This window comes from Dreissena polymorpha, chromosome 11 (assembly GCF_020536995.1).
Source record: "Dreissena polymorpha isolate Duluth1 chromosome 11, UMN_Dpol_1.0, whole genome shotgun sequence".
NCBI lineage: Eukaryota > Metazoa > Mollusca > Bivalvia > Myida > Dreissenidae > Dreissena > Dreissena polymorpha.
This window is the reverse complement of record NC_068365.1, coordinates 32,500,148-32,526,231: the sequence shown is the minus strand read 5'-3', so window position 1 is coordinate 32,526,231 and position 26,084 is coordinate 32,500,148. Positions and strand designations below refer to the sequence as shown.

General features: G+C 34.9%; 1 protein-coding gene and 1 long non-coding RNA gene across 3 annotated transcripts in view; one reads left to right on the top strand and one right to left on the bottom strand.

Annotated features, from left to right (window-relative positions):
• Positions 1-4,955: 4,955 nt before the first annotated feature.
• On the top strand, positions 4,956-20,576 carry LOC127849737 (protein PFC0760c-like). Its single transcript, XM_052382487.1, has 5 exons — positions 4,956-4,961; positions 15,321-15,545; positions 15,599-16,152; positions 16,619-16,699; positions 20,213-20,576. Exons 1-5 carry the CDS (start codon positions 4,956-4,958, stop codon positions 20,574-20,576), a joined length of 1,230 nt encoding a protein of 409 aa, XP_052238447.1.
• A 4,245-nt stretch (positions 20,577-24,821) lies between these two features.
• Positions 24,822-26,084, bottom strand: part of LOC127851214 (uncharacterized) — a 7,685-nt gene continuing 6,422 nt past the window's right edge. Inside the window, exon 2 of one of the 2 annotated variants that reach the window (XR_008035697.1) lies at positions 24,822-26,084. This exon is cut by the window's right edge and continues 240 nt beyond it. This is a non-coding gene — a long non-coding RNA (uncharacterized LOC127851214). The other variant, XR_008035698.1, reaches the window with a different exon arrangement.

Sequence of the window (26,084 nt, the reverse complement as noted above, 5' to 3'; positions counted from 1 at the left end):
AATTCAGTATCACCGGTTTCATTCGAGTACTATATTCCAACACTTATAACTTGTATTAACATTGTTAATAAAAATCCATTGTATGTACACACGATGGTACCAACTGAAGATATTAGCTTCGTTGATTCCCAGCTATTGATGCTCCGGATCGCTGGGGGTTGCAAATGGTTATCGAAGTGCCATCTGTTATCAAAGTCAAGCCATATCCAGCTCGAGTTTACAATATATATATATATATATATATATATATATATATATATATATATATATATATATATATATGTAAATAAGACGAGTTCTGAGAAAACGGGGCTTAATGTATGTGCGTAAAGGTCCATCCCAGATTCGGCTATGGGTCGCGTTCTGAGAAAACTGGGCTTTATGCATGTGCATAAAGTGTCATCTCAGAGTGAATGATATTCTTCGCTTAAAGTAAGTGTCTTCTACAGGAAAATCCAGTTAAGGCGGAAAGTGTCTTCCCTGATTAATCTGATACTTTTTTCAGACGAAAAATAATAAACGCGGAAAGTGTCGTCCCTGATTAGCCTGTGCAGACTCATAGGTTAATCTGGGACGACACTTAACGCACATTAATAAAAGCCTTTTCCACAGAGCAAGGTCCATATATATATATATATATATATATATATATATATATATATTTATTTATTTATATATATATATATATATATATATATATATATATATATATATATATATATATATATATATATTTATTTATTAATTTATTTATTTATTTATTTATTATATATTTATATTATATTTATTTATATTATATATTTATATAATAAATTATATATTATATATTAATATAATATTTATTTATATTAAAGGGTGTTGCAAAATTACATTAACAGCTTGGGCAATTTTTTTGTGTTAAATGTGGCGTCAGCATGCCATTAAAATAGAAACTAATTGCATTCATTTATTTCAAAGATATTTGTATGAGATAGTGTCATATCGGCACAACAGGTAACTACATTATAATTGCAAATTTATTGAATTCATAATGTTCACAGATTTGTTACTGAGATACTGCCACATCTGCTTAACAGATACAATCATTCTAACAAAATCTAGACACATAGCCTCGCTGATACTCATTCTACATTAACTGTATTATTAATGTTCTGATATATACAAAAACGCTTGCTATCAAAGTGAAACACATATTATGCACATATGTATACATATAGGATCTGTTCCCTTTGATAACACTGGTTGATAGAGTGTCTTGGTTATCACATACACGTACAAAAAGGCCATATAAAACTATTTAAGAAGCATCACTTTGCATTGCAAACATAATTATTTTGACTTTGGACATTTAATACGTATACATTTTTATTCAATATATATCATTTCCCCTAATATTGAAATAGTGCAAGTTGTTTTTCATATTTGAATTGAAGTGACATCTCATAACAAAACACTATTTTTATAAGCAATCGTGATATGATACAAATAATGATTTAAAGTTCCCAATAACCTAGATTAATTACAGTATTAAAAAACTGGACAATATCCTAGCAAACAAGGAGAGAATGGAAGTTCTTGAGTGGATGGAGCAATCGACAAAAGAAGTTTGCAGGTCATATACACCGAGTGACAGAAAAGTATGTGTATCAACACTGATAAAAATGGACTTCAGTGAAAACTATACCCGCCCACTTCAAGACGAAATTCAGCAAAAAAAAAGGAATATAAAAGAAGAAAACCGGATTGAACATTGTAGTTAAGTGTATGTTGCAAAGAAATTAAGCAAGATCTCAACTATCGTTATTAAAACAATAACAAAATAGCAGAATCAACAATGGGCACTGAAAAAATAAACCAAAAATAGTAAAGTGCATTGTTCAAAATGTAAGTCATTCACACTTTTGGACGGATTCACGTTCGTTGTATTATCTTATAATAACGATATTTGATTTAGTGAGCAGATTTAACAGCCGTTAGATTTGACCGCATCATAGAACTTCTTTTAATGTGGTAATGACACAGGCTCAGGCTATAACGAATTGGGAACCTCAAAGCTCAAAACAGTTATTGCCGTGAAACAAAGATATATATATATATAGGACATTACCATACAAACATGAGAAATATAACTTGTTTTGAGCTCAAAATAAAGTGTCCTACAAGTCAATTGTGTTTACAAACAATCAGCTTATTTACATCGCTGTTTACTTTGGAAAGTAAAAGTGAAAGTGACTCAGGTCACCAAAAATATATCGTTGATTTTCAACGGTTTCCGGTATCACTCATAAAGTAGGTCTCTTCTAAATGGTTAAATTGTTATTAGTGATCTAATATGTAAATTTTTTCTGGTAGAAAGTTGTTTAAAATAGAATTAAAATTGAATTTTCTTTCGGCTATTTTTAGCATACGTCACCGCTTTGAGGCTACACCACGTTAGTTACAAAGTTGTAAACATTTCTTCCAATTATAAAAAGGGTATATCTTCCATAATTCTTGACAACTTTGCACCTAAACTGTGTTATTAGCATTTTAATGCAAAAGTAACTGAAATCCGGTAAAAATTAGACCAGTTTATATGCATAATAATTTGATTTGTCACCTTTATAGGACCTTTAAAATATATTTGTCGCCCCATAGCCAACAGGAAAAACCAACATATTTTTTCAATTCCAAAGGACATCCTTGCCGTTTGTAATGACTGAATATCTTTTTGAACATCATGATATAATCAGTCTTTCAAAACTGTGTAATAGTATCGTTTCGGCTCAAAAAGTAAATACATTCTTGTCAGGCCCGACACTACGCATCAAGCTGGTTCCTGTCTAAATATTCATTTAATTATCATTAAACCTTGAAGTCGACAGGTATTTGCTCTGACCAACACCTACATTAAATGCTTTAAGATTTGTCGATACTTGACATGCTTTCAAAAAGATGTAATAATCATAATGTAAACTCTCTTTTTTTCTCAAGCTTTAACTTAGCATATCAGCACGCATAAATTTTTACAAAGGCCCCTCATAACAAACCAATAGAGACGACGGGACACACTACATGAGCATGGCTGCGTATAAAACAAGTAAACATTACAATGTATGGATTTGCTTTCATTCTAAATTTAAATTCATTTTGCCATTGGTTATTTTAATCTTATCTTAACTGCGCCGCCACATAGCTGATCATCATGTTACACCCACATACACTTCAATCATGCTCAACCCCTATACCTCGACCTCCTGCTCCACTCACAGACACTACCATCATGTTCCACCCACATACCACCTCCTCGTGCTGCACCTACATATACTACCATTATTTTTCACCCACCTAGCCCACCCAGATACCCCACTCTCATGCTCAGCCCAATGCACCACCCATATGCCCCACACCCATCCTCATGTCCCAACCGCATAATAACCTGCATGCAATGCCCTCAAGCTCTATCCACATAACCCAACTTTATGCTCCACCCACATACCTAACCTACATACACTTCACTCATGCTCAACCCACAACCCACCCTCATGTTAAATCCACATACCCCACCCTCATTAGCCACTCACATTACCCAACCCATGCTTCACTCACATACCTAGCCCGTATACACTACTCTCTTGATCTACCTCCACAACTCACTATCATGCCCCACCTACATACACTTCCCTAATAATCCACACACATAACCCACCTTCATGTTCCATCCTCAAACCCCACTTTCACGGTCCATCTACATAACTTACCCTCATGGTATACACACAAACACGAACCTCATGCTCCACCCACATGCCCACCCTTATGCTCAACTCACATAACCCAACATCATGCTCAACCACACCCCCTCCCCCTAAAGGCTCCACAATCACACCTCAATCATAAACCCCGACCTCATCTTCCACCCACATAAGCCACCCTCATTCTCAAACCACATAAACAACCCTCTAGGTTTACCCACATACACCACCCTTATGCACCACCATCATGCCCAGCCCTCATGCTCCACCAATATCCACGCTCAGCATTGGATACAACCATTGGATATATTATCTTATAATGCTCCCATCCTAAGTCAGTATTCTACTTATTACATATAGTTAATTATGCCTACTAAGTAATCCTGCAACATCAACCCAGTTAATGTTAACAGCGATAAAAATGGAAACACATGAAAACCTGTTGTCATGGGCATTATTTCCGCGGTTGAAGGGTCAGTGTACGGGTCAACCGAGCTCATTTTGGACGTTCTGGTCTGGGCGCTCTTGAAGGGAGACGTTAGAGTCTGCGCACTGGTAACTGGAACAGGACAAAATAGACTTTGATAACAAACCAAACAAAATTCGACGTTCACCTCCTTTTTCATTCCAGACAATACATAACAATACAGACATTCCCCTCAGTAATAATAGTGCACAAGACATTCGGTCCTGTGGACTTAAAAAAATAGCAGGAACGGACTGGGACTCATTGGACAAAAACATCTCGTCATCGACTCAAATTTATTGACATAATGCTTTTTAAAATAAAATGGGAACTAAGCAATACATCGCTGAACACTAACAAAACACTCGCAGTATTCTAAAGAAAAATATTACAACCAAACATTAGTTAAAACAAAGCAATGTTTCAGTTAAAAATTCATTTATTGTAAACTGGTATGCAAATTGCTGTTGAAACAAACGTTTCCAGATACTGATCAGGGCTTTTTCCGTCTTTAGTAGCAGAGGCCTTATAAAGGCCACTTTCCCCATGGGAAAAGCACCTTCCTTCAACTTAATCTCTTTTAAGTCATGCAAAGTTTCAAAATGTTAAGTTTACCTTGGATTTATTTAGCAGCTATCGATAGTACGCAACTTTCTTTCAAAACTATTTCCCGGTCACAAAATTATATGACAACTCAGAATTATACTACAAATGTTAATTAACGTAGTATTCTGCATGCCTGTATGTGACCAATAACCATGAAGGTAAGTTTTTTTTGCTGAACAATATGAACAGTTGGTATATTAAGCACATATTCATAAGAACATTTATTTGCAAATTTTACCGCCTCGAATCCCCACTTTAACAAAAAATTAACTATTTTCTAACCAAAAGTAAAGTATGCAGGGGACATCGATTTTAGAATTTGCATGTCTATTTGGAACCAATAATATAATTGGAACGCTATATGTGTTGAACAAGACGAACTATTACAAAATTTAGCATATACATGTTCATATGTCATGAGAATATTGTAAAGCATATTTTACAGCCATTAATGCACATTCTACAATATAATGATTCTTTTTTACAATAAGTATGCAACAAACATTGTTTTAAGCATGTAAATGCCTTTTTGTAAATAATAATTTTATAACTTAAATATAATTAGTGACAAGATGAAAAGTTAGAAAGTAAATAAACAGTAAGTGAATCTAGCACATATGACTTGTTACTAATTTATTGACGTGCGTATGTTATGGTCATGAATCCACATTTGAACAAGAAAATAACTTGATATTTTCCAAACCAAAGTAAGAAAACTATTCGGCATACCTGTTTGTAAATAATAACCTTATAATTAAGCTATATTTGTTACACAAGATTAACAGTTGGAAAATCAAGCACATACGAATTCATGCTTCCGAATTTTATGTTCGCTACATGTAATCTACATTATAATTAGGATATTACAGCTTTCTACCTAAACGTATACAAGAAACGTTGCTTGTAGACTTAGCTTGTCTGTGTAAAAACAATAATATAATAAGCAAGCTATTTTTGTTGAATATGGTGACTAGTTAGAAACAAATCAGCACATAACATATTACTTGTATAATTTACAGAAAAAATGCTCATTTTAGCAAAAAATATATTAGTTTCGGACAAAAAGACTGCGAATCGTTTAGCATAAAAGGGACATTCTGGTATTATGTACATAAGTTAGCTATATTTGTTGTACAAGACGCCCAGTTAGAAAATTAAGCACATAAAAATATTGACTTGTACGTTTCTCAGCCTTAAATCCCCACTTAAAAAAACTTATTTTCTTACCGAACGTTTACAAGATATATTGCTTTGAACATTCAAGTGCCTGTGTATAAACAATAATATTAAAAGTAAGCTAAAGTTGCTGAATAAGATGACCAGTTAGGAAATTAAGCACATGAGGATGGTGACTTGAATATGTAACCACCGACAATCCACATTTTAAACCGCAAAAAAACGAACCCAAAGTAGGCAATACTTTCATTTAACATGTGCATGTCAGTTTGTAATTAAAAGCATTATAAAACGCAATTCTTATAAAAAGATGAACAATTGAAAAATTTAGAACAAACAAAATACTGTCTGGCATATTTTAGGGCCAAATTCACATTTTGACCAAAACATTACTTTTCTATGCAAAATTATGCAAACAACATTGATTTTAGCATTTTAGTTTCTGTTTTATAAAAAATAACTATATAAGAAAGCTGTATGGTTAAATTAGATGAACAGTAAAAATGTCAAGCCCAAAAATCATATTTTACACCAATAAATCCACATTGGAACAAGAAATTCACTATTTTCTTAACCATAAGTATGCAAGAAAGATTCTTCATTTTAGTGACTGGTTATAAACAATAACTTCATAAGTAAACTACATATTTTTTTACTGGTTATAAACAATAACTTCATAAGTAAACTACATATATTTTTTTTAAAGATGCACAGTAAGAAATGTTTGGCACATAAGAATTTTGACTTGCATATTGTAACAGCAAAAAGCCAGATAATAATAAAAAAATAAACAGCTCTTGCACCAACGAGAAAGTGCAAAAGAAACACACAGTGTGTATCATTTCATGTCTGGTTCGCCTATTTTATTAAAGCAAAGTTATATGTGTTGACAAAAATGAAAAGTAGGGAAAATGTAGTCCATTCTAAGATTGACTTGTATTTTTTATGGCTTTATTGCCTGATTCTAATTACATATAGAGCATTGTATACACCCCTGTATGGAATTAACTTCGACTTAAGCCTTTTTAGGCCTGATTGTGACCAATTACATTGTAATAAAGCTTTCCTAGTTAAATAAGATTTACAGTCGGAAATGTTTAGCACATTATAACTTCTTTTTTATATGAGCTATTTTCTTGTTTAAATGTGGATTTCAGGCCGTAAAATATACAAGTCAGGATTCAAGCTGTAAAATATACAAGTCAGGATTCAAGCTGTAAAATATACAAGTCAGGATTCCAGCTGTAAAATATACAAGTCAGAATTCAAGCTGTAAAATATTCAAGTCAGGATTCAAGCTGCAAAATATACAAGTCAGGCTTTTCAAGCCTGACAGGCCTGACTAGTATATTTTACGGACTAAAATCCTTATTTAAACACGCAAATAGCTCATATAAAAGAGTTGTTTGCTTAATATTACTTATTTTTAAACACAACGATATTTATACAAACACTTAAGTGTGACGACAACTCGACAATTCCGAAAACAAATATATGGAGCTTCATTCGAAAGTCCATCGGTTCGTCCGAAAAGAGTTAGGCCTAAAATGATTCTCTGTGGATAAACTGTTTATACAATCGGCTGCTGGGGTCGTATTTAGCACCGCAGAGCATTGTTAAAATTGCATTCAATGCCGATGTCCAACACAGTGATGCTTGTATGGACTTTACGTAATCCTCGTTGTCGGCCTTACCAATTTATAATATGCGTAGCTTGTCATGTACACATTTTCTTTAGGCACCAATAAAACACATATCATAAATTATACAATTTATATAGTCAATAAATTTTCTGCATTCGTATCGCTAAAAATATCAAATAACGGATTGTCTGTAAAATAAGAAGGACACGATGTTCAAATATCTGTACAGAGAAAATTTCCGAACAAGTTGAGTTTAAATATATTATCAGTTCAATAAGTTTATCATAAAAAAGAGACAAAGTGTTCAATTTTTATTTTGCAATTGCTTAGGTATTCTAAACCTAATAAAACATTGTCTTAGCTAGTTATCCCAACGCTTTTCGGAGATAGTGTGGGGTTATGCGGTTATCTCCGCCGTCTGTCAGTCCGTCCGTCCGACCTGGTCACTATCTCCTCCTACACTATTAGCACTAGAACTTTCAAACTTACACACATGGTAGCTATGAGCATATATGCGACAGTGCACTATTTGGAAATTTGATTAGGGTGGGGCCGGGTCAGAGATTTTCACTCATTGTTTTAGGTTATTTTAAATCAACTTCTTCATTTCTACACCGATTTACTTCAAATTGATAATGAATATTTCTTATGACAATACGGCTAATCTCAACTAAGCATGGCCCCATTACCGACTCTGTGGCGACCCTTGGGTCAAACAAGCGGCGTGGGGATACGTGTCGGCCGCTACCGCGCTATTTCCAGTTTTAATTGTTTTTGCACGTTTATAAGTGTTAATATAGACTTATCCGGAGAGTCTTTTCTTGTACCTTTCTACTGAGAGTGAACAATAAATATTTCCAAAATGAATATAGTGTCATTATGGATGTTTCTGTTTCATTTCATGTAAGCGGTTGAGTTTAAGGCGATGTATTTCAATAACGAAGAGTATTCGTTTAGTAAAAATTAATAGAGAGCTACATCTTAAAATAAAGCTTGTTATTAAGTGGTTATTTTATTTCAGATGTGACATTTACAGTTTAAGATGCGTTCACTATTTTTATGATGTGCAAAGCGCCTGCCATGCTACAAAACCAATTTGCTTCAGTTTGAATATTTAACACTTTAAGTTTAATTCGCCCTAAACCGTATAAAAAAATATCACCGAAATAGAAAACCATGCATACATTATACTGAAACTTGCATAATATAGTTTTTAGAAATGTTACTGTGCCATTAAATGTATTGCAAATTAATGACATATATTAATATGTTTACTTTGTTTTCATCGCACCTGTGTATGTTTAACAGGCAGAATGACTAATATCGTCACGTTGTTGTATCACGCGCGTTTTAAATTTCAAAGACATAAAATTCAAGCATGTTTGTCGAAGGTAGGGACAACATCTATTTGGGACCGGCTGAACAAGGGTCTGTATTAATTGTGTTGATATATGCAATTGCTGATCCTACATTATAACTGGCTTCGTTGTTCCAAATGAGGATCCACTGTTAAATTGACATGGTGCAGTCGCAAAAGGTGACGTGCCGTGCTTGCATAGCTGCATTTTTTAAAAACTGTATACAAATATGTTTAAACGATGAAATAAACAGTTTCAAAAGTCAGTTTGTTTTCATACCCAACACTTAGAGCAAGTACAAACAATTGGAAGTAGTCCAGTGAACCCGAAACCCAATATTGACGGCACGATGTTAATTGGGATAAATAGGTGATGCGACTTTATAACACCAGGCAACACAAAGACAACATATTATTTAATTTTAGTAAACATAGCTTAACTGTATAATGAATCACGCTCAACTTACATAATAATATCACTCGATAACTTTAAGTATACGCTTAATTTTTAAGGTGAATGTTCTCAATCAGGTAGAAATAAAGCATGAAACTCGTTGAAGAATTTGCTGAAGTTAATTTATTTGGATACTCGCAAATTATTTTTTATAAAACGTATCAAGTCACTTATGATATCAAACAAAGCCATGTGTTCCAGGTAGCAAACCTTGACTTTGGATCAAAGATTGAAAACCCAATCAACACTCAAGAAACCGACCCAACCAACAATCAAGAAACCAACCCAAACAACAATCAATTAACCAACCCAATCAGCAAATTGCTTTTCTATGGAAAACATAATTCCGATGTTGCATAAACGAAAGAGGTTACACTTAAACATGTTGTGCATGATTGTTTGCTTTGTAAATAGTAATTTATTAATTCGCTGTAAAATGTATCGTTCTGCTACCTTAAAGGGATATTGAATAATGAAAAATAAAGTTATAATATAATATTTGCAACAGCTATTCCCAAAAGTGCGTTACAAGGAGAAACTAGTTCGTGTCTTCTCTGCAAAAAAATCTTAAATCGCCTGAGCATGTTGAACAAGAATTGTGTGAGGCAAAGGAGAAAATATAAAGTTCCGTTCCCAAATATGATTAAGTAATACATATGACATTATATTTGTTTAAAATTCTCTTGTTATTTTTTAATCTTTTATTTAGAAAAAAGTCGATTAGCATATATGATGACAAGTAAATATCACACCAATTACACAAACGGTTTATTTTTACGATTAGGCTAAAGAGAGACATGCCGACAAAGGAACCGGTGAGAGATCAATAGAGGTAAATGTCCAACAAAAAGTTATCGCAGTTATTTCTAATGACTAAGTGTAGTCCACGACGGTGCATCGACATGATCTTTTACCAAATATCAAATGTTGTTTTTTTTGGCACAAATGGAAGTAGAAACAGATATCAACACACTGCGAATGTCCGTTATTGTCGTATCGTTCGTTCCCAATATAGATTTAAAACTGTTTTTCACTTACAACAATATACTTTAAGGTCCTATATAAATGCGGTTTGCAAACAAGCGACAGTGAAACAGGATATACTCAACTTCTATTCAAAGCAAGTGTTGTATTAACTGTTTAAAGAGGAATCACCATGAAGTTATTGGCCTGAACATCGCTGTTATTCTAGATCGATGTGGGTATCGGAAAGACATTGAAAGTGATAATTGCTTGAGTAACGAGTTGTTATAAAAATTTCAAATATTAATTCGACACCCCAACCCGTTTTGCAATAAACGTATTGCAAGATGGGTTTAATGCAAAACGGGCTGTTATAAAAATGTCCATCAAACCCGTTTTGCTATACAATTATTGCATTTCTGGTTTTCTTCATTTTGGTATTGAATTAGTTGAAATATCTCTTTGTATACCCATTTTTTCTTGTTATATCACATTAACTTTAGAAACATATGTGATGACTTTATTGGAAAAACGCGTTTATTACAAACGGGTTATTAGACAAGGGTCAAAGTGCAATTAGACACTACGATCCGTAATTATTTTTTTTGCAAAACTTTTTCATTGCAAAACGGTTTATATAAATTTCAAATTGCAGTAAGACACTTCAACCCGGTTTGCAATCAATATATTCAAACACGGGTTAATTGCTGTGCTCTTAGCTCTCCTAAGTTACAAATGCCGAAATATTTTGTATACATCGTCCGTAAAAAAAACTCCATTGATTTGTGTTACCGAATCACCATTTATAAAAACATTCAATCACGCAGTCTTATAATAGTAAAGCTTAAGGCTGTTTTTATGCCCACGGATCGAATGATCGGGGTATATTGATTTAGGCATGTCTGTATGTATGTTTGTCATTGAATGTGTCTGTCTGTCCCAAAACTTTAAGCGTGGTTATAACTTTTGCAATATTGAGATGGCAACTTGATATTTGACATGCATGTGTAGCTCATGAAGCTGCACATTTTGAGTGGTGAAAGGTCAAGGTCATCTTTCAAAGTCAAAATTCAAATATATAGCTTCACAGCGGCGCAGTAGAGGGCATATTGTTTGACAAACACAGCTCTTGTAAGAACTTATGTAATTCGCAATAAAATATTAGGAAAATGCGACTCTTAAAATATTGTTTACGCCTTACTTATAATGATTGAAAACAACATAGTAATGTTCTTTGCATAAACGTCCGTATTCGTAACTCAACACAGCCCAATATTCAAACCAGTTTTGACTGTTATATGCTCTTGTTTGACATGCATATTTGCTTATTGTCAAAATATTTAGACGGTAAAGTGTACAATTTTGAAGTTAATATTGATAATATTCGTCCAAAACTAGTTAGTTTGATGTACACACTATTGCTTTAGTAAATATAGTGGTTTGGTAATACAACGGATGTGCCATTATCAAGTATTTAAGTAATAATGGCTTCAGATTACAACCAATGGTACATTTAGACGAATATTTAAGCCCTTTTCTAACACGTAATAGATATAATTAAATATAAAAATAAACATGTAGGTTTACGCTGCAAGAAATGAAAGGATTTCTAGCAAGCAAGTTCAAATGGGTGGCTGCACTCTCCAGGCCAGTTGAACCTTTCCCTTAAGACGAAAATGGAGGAAACTGTCTAAGACCACCAAGATTTACTATGGCGACCGCAGTTATGACCCCATAACTTAAAATTAAGATATTGTTTTATGATTTTTAATATCAAACAGGTATAATAACACTTTTTTTTCGAAGACGAGAGTTACAAAGTACGATACAATACAATTTAGTTTGCTCAGTCAAATCTGAAATTAAATGTTTGGAGACAGTACATGTTGAATGTTAATATTTTTGGAGGCGCACATTATGGTCCATTCCATGCATCATTTTAACAACTAAACAATCGATGGTATGGTATCAAATATATTACCATGGGCATTCAAAACGATCATCTCGATCAGTTTTCTTTTTTTACTAAGAAAGTGACGCCGATATTCGGCGTCTTCCCCTACCAGAATTTTTCCCCCCAAAAAATACAATTTCCCCTCAATTTTCCCCAAAGATATTTTTATTTTGGGTCAGTCGACACTTATTCAATTTGTACCACGATCTCGCTCTCTCTCTCCCGACGAACACACAAAACTGGAAACCCCGGTGATTCTAAATATAACAATTAAATCAATATGGAAATGTTATCCGGGCAACTGACCGCAATAATCACCTGACTATTTCACTGGATTCCGGTCTTGCGCGAGTAGGGTATTTCGTCAATTAATTACCGGAAACCAGTCGAATTTTCATCCGGGTTATAAAAGAGCCTAAATGTTAACGTGAAAACAGAAAAAAAATGTCTCACAATTGGCGTTCATACACGAAAAAAATAAAACGTTCGGACTCGGCAAATATTTAACCAATCTACACATTTTTTAAGAATGATTCATCAAAAACCGTTGAAACCCAGCAAGATTCGGAGGTAATCGACATCGAACATTGTGAAAGTGAAAGTAGACAATCAGCAGCTGTCGCACTTTCCCCTTCCAATACTGTAGCAGAACTAGATAGTCTACCCATTAATAAGGAAACTGAAAAATCAAAATTGACACCGCCCCCGGCCCCAGTACAGAAAAACAGTTGAAAACATTTCCCATAATAAGATCTACCCCTGAAACTTTATTTTCTAAACCGGACGAAACGCAACCAAAACGTGATAGTCGTTGTTTTAATTCTCAAGTATACGAATTCCGATACCCATGGCTATATCACAGTCAAACTAAACATGGGTTTATGCGTAAATATTGCGAGCTTTTTGGATCCAGTAATGGCCCAAACATTTCATATGCCACAACTGGTGCTGTATTTGGGGACAATCCCTGTAGTAGACTTGAAACTCACAATAATAGTGACAGAGACGTGCCTCTGTAGATTAGTTATAGACATTGAAATAAACCATTATTTCTTATTTTTTCCCCAAATATGTCTCTATTTTCCCCTTTTACCCAGCGTCCAGCGTCTTCCCCTTTTTCTAAAAAAAAAACCTGCCGATTTCTCTCAATCGGCGTTTTACTCTCATATGGAAAGTACGACCTACTTTTAAATGTTATAATTTAGTGAAATCTGGCTGATTATATTCCTTTTAGGCTTGGGGCTTCAGCAGATGAGAACTGCGTGATAGCTTTGCAAATACACATAAGAAGAAGGCTTGGATTGGGTTTTGCAAATTTATGTTTACATTTTGCATATATTACCAAACAGAACGATAATAAACAGGCATTGACACAAATGAATTGTCGGAGATTTTTTTGCAAAGCTGTCAACTTTAAGTCATGTATTTTTGATCCAAATTTAGTTCAGATTTATAAAAGTCTACCGATATTAGAGCTATAGGCCGAAAATATTTATATAAATGTTGAGATTGCCTATCTGACGTATATATAGAGAATACTAGGTTAGCGTTGAATACAGAGAAGATTATGTTGCGAGGTTTAGAACGCCGGGAGCGCGAGCCTTGGCTAGCGCTTTCGGTGTTCGAGCCGAGCAACATAAACTTCTCTGTATGCAACGCTAATCCTAGTATTCTATTTATCCCATTTGATTTTTTTCAACGTGACATTTAAATATATCTAATAACCTTAACAATAATTTTAATTCAGTCTTAAAAGCGCTTAAAATCTAACGAATGTAACCATGCGTAGTGTTATAAATGTATTTGTTCTGGTACGCAAAATAGTCTTAAAAAATCCACACACAAACTGAAAAACAAGTAAAAATATCACCATATGCCTCGATTCAATTTGAGGCAGTATGCGAATTGTAACACATTACGACGGCGAAAAGAAGATTTTACTTTACAATAATTCATTTTATTTTCGAAAGAAAATTATCAAAATCCAATATGGCGGCGATTGCTCCTGACAAATGTTTGCCACATATTGTACCGTTTTGCTAAATTACAACAAACCCATGTATAGGAATCAGTTGATTTGACATAACATTGTATTAAGCTCCGTTCTCGGTGATGTTTTGTTTTGGTGTTAAGCGCTTATTATTTGAGTCGCGTTCTGAGAAAACTGGGCATAAAGCATGTGCGTGAAGTATCGTCCCAGAATAGCCTGTACAGTCCACGCAGGCTAATTAGGGACGACACTTTCCGCCTAAATTGGATTTTTGTTGCTAAGAAGAGACTTCATTTAAAAGAAAAATGTCATAAAAGCGTAAAATGTCGTCCCTGATTAGCCTGTGTGAACTGCACAGGCTAATCTGGGATGACACTGTACGCACATGCATTATACCCAGTTTTCCTAGAACTAGGATTGTATTTTGATGTTGTTGATTTGGCAAGCTGGCAAGCTGGTGTGCTTATTTAAAATCGATTTTATATAACGCTTGGAATTAAATGATAGGTTTGAAACGTTTTATATGACATATCGTTTTGCGTAAGGTGATCAAGTAACACATGTTACAGTTCGTTTATAGAAGCAAGTTTTCATTTATTTTATTACTAATGCATTCAGGGTCCCATATTGAACTGCGACTGTTTTAAGTTATGATTCATAACGAGTTTGCTAATATCTCCTTAATGGCCATCTCGACAAGTTTTTCTTGGAATCACAAACGAATCACATGTTGTTATGTGTAACCATATTTAAGTCTATTCTTATTGCATGCTCAACCCTTTACTCTTATACACGCACTTTGGGGCTTTTGTAGTCGTTTAGAAAATCTAATTAATAACTTTAAAATCTTCTTAACTAGACTCGAGTTTTAAAGGCTTTATTTCAAACCTTAAGATACTGATGAGCAGCAAATAGCATACAACCTGAACAGACTGCGATGCAACTGAATGCAAAGCAGTGTATCATGTGGTACGATATAGAGTATAGGTGACCAGTATCATGACCAGCATGATGTCCAGTACGATGACCAGTATGATGACCAGTATGACGTCCAATACGATGACAAATATGATGACCAGTACGATGACCAGTACGATAACCAGTATAATGACCAGAATGATTACCAGTACGATGACCAGTATGATGACCAGTATGACGACCACTACGATGACCAGTATGATGACCAGTACGATGACCATTATGATGTCCAGTATGATTCCTATATGATGACCAGTACGATGACCATTATGATGTCCAGTATGAGTACCATTATGACGACCAGTACGATTACCAGTACGATGACCAGTACGATGGCCAGTATGATGACAAGTATGATGACCAGTACAATAACCGGTATAATGATGACCAGTACGATGGCCATCGTGATGAACAGTACGATGACCAATATGATTACCAGTACGATGGCCATCGTGATTACCAGTACGATGACCAATATGATGACCAGTACGATGGCCATCGTGATGACCAGTACGATGGCCATCGTGATGACCAGTACGATGAACAATATAATGATGAACAGTATGATGGCCATCGTGATGACCAGTATGATGTCCAGTATAGTGACCAGTACGATGACCAGTATGATGATGACCAGTATGATGACCAATATGATAATGACCAATATGATGACCAGTACGATGGCCATCGTGGTGACCAGTTCGATGACCAACATGATGACCACTATGATGACCAGTACGATGACCAATGTGATGACCAGTACGATGGCCAGTATGATGATGACCAGTACGATGACCAATATGATGACCAGAATAATGGCCTGAATGATGGCCAGTGAGATGACCAGAGTAAGGAGCACAGTGATGACCAGAGTGGTGACCATGTTGATGACGATAGTGTTGACCTTTATGATGACCAGTATGATGCCAATTGTGATGACCAACATGATGACCTATATCGTGGCAAAATAAATGACAAGTATGATAACCAGTATGATGACCCGAAAGATATTGGCCAAAGTGAAGACCATTATTCTTACCAGTTTGATGACCAGTATGATTATCGGTATAATGAGAAGAATGATGGCCAGTATTCTAACTAGTGTACCACTATGATGAGTGATGAGCATATTGATGACAATATTTATAACCAGTTTGATGCTCAGTATGAAGACCAGAGTGAAACAACCGTACTACAGGCAAGTATTATGATCAGTATGCGAACCCGGATAATGACCAGTATGATGACCTGAAAATAACCATTATAATTACCAGTATGATAACCAGGTTGATTGTCATAGTAATGACCAGCGTGATGATCAGACTGATGACCAGAGTGATGACCAGGTTGATGTAAAAGGATATGAACTTATTGATGACCAGTAAGATGACCAGAGTGATGACCACTATGATGACCAGTATGATAACCAGTAGGGTAATAAACAGTTAAGATCACATTCAACATTATCGTCTCGATATCACACTTAAACACAATGCATAGATCTAACCCTCCCATATTATATGGAAACCACACTTATACACAATGCGCGTAAAGACCTCACCTTAACGTTTCGTTTCGATACCACATTTACACGTTATGCAAGTGAAGACTACACTTTACCTTACTGTTTCGATACCACATTTAAAAATCATGCAAATGCAGACCACACCTTACCGTATTGTCTCGATACCACATTTACACATAATGCAAGTGAAGACGACACCTTACCGTATTGTCTCGATACCACATTTACACATAATGCAAGTGAAGACCACACTTTACCATATTGTCACGATACCATATTTACACATAATGCAAGTGAAGACCACACCTTACCTATTGTCTCGATACAACATTTACATATAATGCAATTGAAAACCACACCTTACCTTATTGTTTCGATACCACATTTGCACATAATGCAAGTGAAGACCACACCTTACCTTATTGTTTCGATACATCATTTACATATAATGCAAGTGAATAGCACACTGTACCATATTGTCTCGATACCATATTTACACATAATGCAAGTGAATACCACACCTTACCTTATTGTTTCGATACCACATTTACACATAATGCAAGTGACGACCACACATTACCTTGTTTTTTCGATACCACATTTACAAATAATGCAAGTGAAGACCACACCTTACCTTATTGTTTCGATACCACATTTACACATTATGCAAGTGAATACCACATTTTACCATATTGTCTCGATACCACATCTACACATAATGCAAGTGAAGACCACACATTACCTGATTGTTTCGATGCCATATTTACACATAATGCAAGTGAAGACCACACCTTATCTTATTGTTTCGATACCACATTTACACATAATGGAAATGAAGACCACACCTTACCTTGTTGTTTCGATACCACATTTACTCATAATGCAAGTGAATACCACACTTTACCATATTGTCTCGATACCATATTTAAACATCATGCAAGTGAAGACCACACCTTACCTTATTGTTTCGATACCACATTTACACAAAATGCAAGTAATGACCACACCTTACCTTATTGTTTCGATACCACATTTACACAGTATGCAAGTGATGACCACACCTTACCTTGTTGTTTCGATACCACATTTACACAAAATACAAGAGAAGACCACACCTAACCTTATTGTTTCGATACCACATTTACACATAATGCAAGTGAAGACCACACCTGACCTTGTTGTTTTGAGACCACATTTACACATAATGCAAGTGAAGACCACACCTTACCTTGTTGTTTTGATACAACATTTACATATAATGTAAGTGAATACCACACTTTACCATATTGTCTCGATACCACATTTACACATAATGCAAGTGAAGACCACACCTTACTTTGTTGTTTCGATACCACATTTACACATAATAAAAGTGAAGACCACACCTTACCTTATTGTCTCGATACCACATTTACACATAATGCAAGTGGAGACCACACCTTACCTTATTGTTTCGATACCACATTTACACATAATGAAAGTGAAGACCACGCCTTTTCTAATTGTCTCGATAAAACATTTACATATAATGCAAGTGCCGACCACACCTTACGTTATTGTCTCGATACCACATTTACACATAATGCAAGTGAAGGCCACACCTTACCTTATTGTTTCGATACCACATTTACACATAATGCAAGTGAAGATCACACCTTACATTGTTGTTTCGATACCACATTTACACATAATGGAAGTGAAAACCACGCCTTACCTAATTGTCTCGATACAACATTTACATATAATGCAAGTGACGACCACACCTTACCTTATTGTCTCGATACCACATTTACGCATAATGCAATTGAGGACCCCACCTTACCTTATTGTTTCGATACCACATTTACACATAATGCAAGTGAAGATCGCATCTAACGGTATTGTCTCGATACAACACTTACACTAGACTACACAATGCTTATCTGGACAGAACTACACAAAATAACACTAGACTAGACTTGACTTAACTTTACTATTTTAGTCTGTTATACACTGCACTACACTCTGTTACACTATACTGGACTTGGCTGCACTGGACTGCAACAGATTGCACTGGACTGCACTGGAAAGCACTTGACATCAATGCACTAGATTATACCAGACTATGGTAGAATTAAATTTGACAAGAAACGAACGTAAACCTGAAAAGAATACACCAATCATCTACATCAAAACTGTCAAAATCACACCACCCCACTCTAGCCCACACCACTATACATCTTTATACATCACACCACTCTACACCACACCACTATACACCACACCACTTTATACCATACAAGTTTCCACCACATAACTCCAATTGCCACCAGAACAATCTACACTACACCACTCTACACCACACTTTTCTACACTGCACCACTCTACACTGCACAACTCTATACCACATCACTCCAAAACACACCACTCTACACCTCACCACACAACTCAACGCTGCAGCACTCCACACCACACTACTCTACACACACTATTCTTCACCACACCACTCTACACCATATCACTCTACACCATATCACTATACACCATACAACTCTACACCACAACACTACACTCTACACTTCACTACTCTACACCTCACCACTATGCACAACACCAATCTAAACTGCACCACTATACACCACACCACTCTACACCACATTACATTACACAATTCACTTTTACACCAATCAACCACCATTATACACCACAGTACTCTACACCACATCACTCTACATCATACAACTCTACACCACACCACTCTACACCGCACTACTCTTCACATCACCACACCACTATACACCACACCACTCTACACCACAGCACAACACTTAACTACAATACATTCTACAACAACCAATAAACCCCACATCACTCTACCTTACTCCGCTCTACACTACACCACTCCACTCTCTATTACATAATTCTACTCCATACCAGTCTACACTACACCACTCTACGCCATTCACTCTTCACAACACCACTCTACACCACATCACTCTTCACAACAACTCTCTTCGTTCCCATTATTCACAACACCACTCTACACAACAACATTCTAAACCACACCACTCTACACTACATCTCTCTACACTACATCACTCTACACTACAACACTTTTCACACAATACCACGCTACACAACACCACTCTACACTATACCAGTCTACAACACACCACTCTACACTACACCTTTCCACACTACACCACTCTATATCGCACCACTCTACACAACACTACTCGACACCACGCCAGTTTACACAACACCACTCTACACTGCACCACTCTAAACCACACCACTATACACCGCACCATTTACACTGCACCACTATACACCATTCCACTCTACACCACTCCACTCTACATCACTCCACTCTACACCGCACCATTCTAGGCAACACTACTTTACACAACACCTCCCGACTCTATACAACACTATTCTACACTACATCACTCTACACAACACCGCCCTACACCACACCACTCCACACCGCACCACTCTTCACCAAACAACTCTACAAAACTCCACTCTCCACAACATTTCTCTACACCAGACCTCTCAACACCACACCACAGTACACCACACCATAGTACACCACCCAACTATACGCCACATCGCTCTACACCACACTAATTTACACCAAACCACTCTACACCACACCACAACACTCTACACTACACCAATCTACATCACACCACATAATAATACACAAACCACACAATTATGCACCACAACACTCGTCGCCATTTCACTGTAAACCAAAACACTCTACATCCTGCCACTCTACACCACACTACTCTGCACCACACTACTATACACCACACTACTCTACACCACACTACTCTACACCACACTACTCTACACCACACTACTATAAACAACACTACTCTACACCACACTACTATACACCACACTACTCTACACCACACTACTCTACACCACACTTCTCTACACCACACTACTCTACACCACACTACTCTACACCACACTACTCTACACCACACTAATCTACACCACACTACTCTACACCACACGACTATACAACGCACTACTCTACAACACACTACTCTTCACCATAACATTATACATTATACATTTCACCATACTAAACACTTTACTTTGCAATCAACCATAAATGCAACAGTTTGCCACTCGTTATATCTCTGAGATACAGTCTTCGATACAATGTGATGCGTGTCGGACGGTATTATACGCTACTTTTCGCTCGGTTGCAATTTTTTCACGGTTTTATAATTACAGGTTCCAGAATATGACTAGAAATGATCTTCTGTTCAGTTACAATAGTAATCTGTCCAGTTAAAGTATTTCGCATAAGTCTGCGATTGGTCTTATTAGACTGATTTGAGTTTGAAATTGAGTGAAAAAAAAACTGATGAAACCATAGATGAAATATAAAGGCAGACACATCATTTTCACATTAAATAATATTGTATTGTCAAATTATTTCTGTTACTGTCTTACTGAAAAATTCAAAATGGACAACATGCTATAGCAAAAGCATATCAGATTCGAATAATCAATTTATTTGACAAAAATAATATTTGATAGAAACTACTCCAATAGTCTTAGTCTTTGTCGATACTATCATCACCAATTAGTACATTTCTAAACGAGGTTAAACATGATCCTAAATTAAACATTAAACAAAGTAAAAGGCATCCATAAGGTATCGCATGGAGAAAATTTAAGACAATTAATTTTGATTCCCGAAAGCATTTCGTTTGTATGTTATGTTCATTTGAAAAAAAAAGAAGAAACTATGTCTACAATGTTTCATTTAATTAACATCCATTTAATTAGGGCTGCTTAGTTAAGCCGAATACATATGTCATATGACTGTTCAAAGTCATTGTTCTATGTTTTACCATGCACTTAGACAAGATTTAAATATGGTTACACATACAAACGGTAAGGCGTATCTGATTTACAACAAAACAAGTCGACATGGTAATTAAAGAACTATTCACATAACACCAATATACTGTATATTAACCATAATTCAACACTATCGCATGATCAACGTGTAGCATGTGTTACTTAGTCACAAAGTAAACGTCATTTCGCAAAACGATATGTTCCATAAAACATTTCAACCCGATCAATCTATTTCAAAGAGTTGTATAAGATCGATTTCAAATTAATCTAACAGCTTGCCCAAACAACACAAATGGAGTACATGTATATACAATTGTACAACTCAAACTGAAACTTCATTTATAGCTAACTATAATCTGAAAAAATGCAAACGAGCATCGCTCAGGTAAAATTTGGTTTAATGCATCTGCGTAAAATACTTTAAAGTGTCCGCACAGGCTTATCAGGGAAGACACTTTCTGCCTTACATTTGTAAATGAATTTTCGGCAAGCAGAGACTTCCTTTCAACGACAAAAACAGACTGCATCTGGGACGACACTTTACGCTGATACATTAAGTGCATTTTTACCACGGCGACGCTCAACTGAACACTGTGTTTATTGTTAAACCCAATAAATAAGCACATAACACAAAACATAAAAAATCACAAAGAACGGATCTTAATTACACTTTATGTCAAAAAAAGATAGCTATGCAAACGCGGGTTTGATTTTTTTGGTGAAAAAAACAGTACCATATATTTTAACCATTACCATTTGTAGATAAAAGTAAGATGCTGTCATAAACTGTAGATTTAAAAGACAAACAATGAATTAGCTCATACTGTCTTTAAGCTTGGTGTTTTAATAAAATCAAATGCAACCCTTTTCCAAATAAATTCACCTGATTCAGGTTTTTAATGCGCAATAAGACACAAAGTCCTGTGATAACCACGGTTATGATTTGATGCAGCAAGATGCAATGGGTAAAGGTTCAATCGTCCTCGAAGTTAAAGAGCGTGTGTTCTCTTTTAATTTGATTATATTGTTCTGTAAACAAATCTATTGAACGACTGGACCACCCGAAAGTCATCCCTTTTACTTAATTCTTCACCAAGTCATTTTATGTGCATTTTCTTATTTTCCTATTGCACAAACATGAATTTTGTAGCGACAAAGTTGTAGAGGCACATCTATATTGATTCCATTACATCTAAAATGACATATTTTGTGCCAATGATTAATACAAAAACCTATGCGTATCCTCATCAATATTCACAGAAGGTTGGCCTTAACAAATTATATTATAACATAATGGCATGCCGATTGTCCACGTAAAATCGCGTTTTATCATAGCATGTTGCAAACATTATTGCTTATGGGTATTTAATGGAAGAAGATTTTTCATCAATTTGAAATACCGGTAATTAGTGTAACATAATGTTGTTTTAATTGATTTGAAATGTGATATACCAAAATAGTCACTGAGTCAACTGTGCCGTATGGTACAATAGCAACATATGTTACAAAGATGTAATTGTCTGATTATGATATTTCAGGAACACTCAAATGTAATTTCGATCATTAAGTCTGACAAACAACATATGTCGATACATTTAAAAGCCATATCATTAGTTAAATCAGTTTTTATAAATTATATGTTGAGAAACATCTGTAAGCTCTATTCTAACATGTTAGAACATGTACTCTTATGATGTCTCGGCTGTTTGTGCAAATGGTTCCGGTTCCTCAAAAACATGGGCGCAAGAGGGTCCGGTCAGTTTTCTTTTTATAGCTAAAGTGAAAACTTGCTAAATCTCTAAAAGTCCGAATGTTGGTCCAACCTCGATGAAACTTGGCCAGAACATTTCCTCTTATGATAGCTCATACGAATTAGAAAATGGTTTTGTTTCGTCAAAAAACATGACCGTCAGTGGCGAAACAGTTTTCCTAATATGAATATGTAGAAATCGTATTAAGATTATAACTCTTAACTATAACTAACTATATGTCATATACAAATAAAGCTTCTTAACGCTCTAGAAGTCACATGTTTGTCCACTCTTGATTAAACTTGGTAAGAACTTTTGCTCTAATTAGAGCTTGGGTTAAACAATGATTGTGGTTAATCGAAAAACATTTGTCGCAAAAGATTCTCGGCAGAGTTTGAATGATTGGCACTTGAAATAAAAAACTAGGTTATTATGGCATATCAAAATACCGTATCTTAACATTCTAGAAGTCGCAATTAGTTCACAAATCTTTTATATACTTGCTCAGTTCATTTGTTTTGATGATTTCGCATCAAAGCTTGACAATAGATCTATCCCGGAAAAACACGAGTTTATAAAAACCCACTAATCATCCCGGTACAAACAACGCTGGTCCATTAAATCAACCAATGATAGCTTACCTTTAATTACAACGGTTGATACGGTGTGTGATTTTGAAAGGATTATAAATAGGGCATGTTTATTTGTACCAGCAGATTAGTGGGTTTTACCAAAAAGTTGCTTTTTCCGGGATACATATATTGCTCTGGACTTTTAAACAATATTTCAAATATATTGCTGCAAAGGGGTAGGACATTTTTCATTGATTGTCCATACTAAAGCTTTCTTAACTCTCTAGCAGTCAAATGTAAGTCAATCTACATAAAACTTGGTCAGAACATTTGTCCTAACGATATTTCGTCTGATATTGATACTGGAAATTTGAGGTAGACACCTATGTCATTTACTGAACAGAAATAGCTTGTTAACACGTTCCACGTCATCAAATTAGTTTTGATAAGGATCATTAATATGTACTTAATGTATGCTTGATTATAAATTTTTAAGTGGGAAAAGAATAACTAAGTCACTTAAAATGAACAAATCTTATCAAACGACGATTTATATGAATTTAGGAAAGAATATATATATGTGTGTGTGTGTGTGTGTGAGTGGCTGCAAAAGCAATTTTGACCCATTTGGTAAAAAAATGACATATTGAGATATCATCATTTTCTGGTAGAGTTGAGTTTGGGGAATCAAAATATGAAATTTTGTGCAAAAATTCCTAGTATTTTTCATTATACAGCCTTTTTCGTGAACACAGTGTATGAAATAAATAAAGTGCAAAAGTCTAAAATGAGTTTGTTTTTATTGCTCACATACTAATCATTTTAAGCATTATTCAAGTAACAGTATACACAAGTAAACTAGTTTAAACAAGTTTTCATAAAAACACATGTTTGAATATAAACACATTGTTTGTTAAAAGCATCTTTTTTTTAAATTTAAAATGGTTTCCATGGTTACCATTATTTGAATGTTGGTATTTTATCCCCAAATTAATTTTGTTTAGACAAAGATATATAACTTAAAATTTGTAACATTAATCTTGATGAATAATTATAGGAAATGTGTACAAAATTGATAATATATGTGAAATGCATAAAAGTAAACAAATGAACTGAGTTGTTTTTATTATTGACATTTCAAAACTAATTATTGTAAACTGTAAGTACTTAATGTGAAATACTGTTATATAAAATCATTTCGCATACAAAGTACATGTCAATACACAAAATCCATACACCCAGTCCACTGAAAGCTTTCAATAATTTAAAGCAAAAAACTGGTCGTCATGGTGACCATTTGTTTTTAACATTGTACAATATAAAAATTTGCCTTCAAATAAAGGCTGGTTCAACAATAGTAACATTGAAATTGTACCCTGTACTTACATTGATACATGACAAATGGAAAAAACATCATTGCAAAGTCAATGTGTATTACTTTATTTCAGTTTAAATAACATTAATACTATTATCTCCAAATATATGTAATCAAATTACATAGTTATATAAGTGAACCAAATGAATAACTTATTCATATAAAGAAGAGGTTCTAACAATGTACTGGTTATTAAATAATCTAACAAATTAGAAACGATGCAATGTATCACTGTTTGATTATTTCCAAACATGAACCAGGTTTTTAAATATTTTTTTAAAAACAAAAATTACACAACATGGGCTATACTTGAAATGCATGCAAATTAACATAATAAAGACATCATAATGCAACATTGACAGAATTAACCATTCATTGCAGGCAAATCAACAATACATGCAAATATACACGTAATACTACTTTACTGCACACAACTCCCTATACAACATTTATTCGAAATGTGATCATACACATGCCACTGTCTTGCTAAAGGGAGCCCTGGAATGGTCTTAAGTGGAGGCATGGCATTCTTATTTTTTGCACACTTCAAAGCATCAAAACACTCCTTGGTAGAGTCAGCATACTCCTTAAAAGGAAAAACACCGAAATTATCTTTGGAAACAAAGAAATGGTGGTATTTAGTTATGATTTTTATGTTCCTGAACTCGGCT

Coding starts and splice junctions, on each gene's coding strand:
- LOC127849737 (XM_052382487.1), top strand. Junction 15,546..15,598: donor AGTACGATGACCATTATGAT/GTCCAGTATGAT, acceptor TATGATGTCCAG/TATGAGTACCATTATGACGA. Junction 16,153..16,618: donor AATGGCCTGAATGATGGCCA/GTGAGATGACCA, acceptor TGATTGTCATAG/TAATGACCAGCGTGATGATC.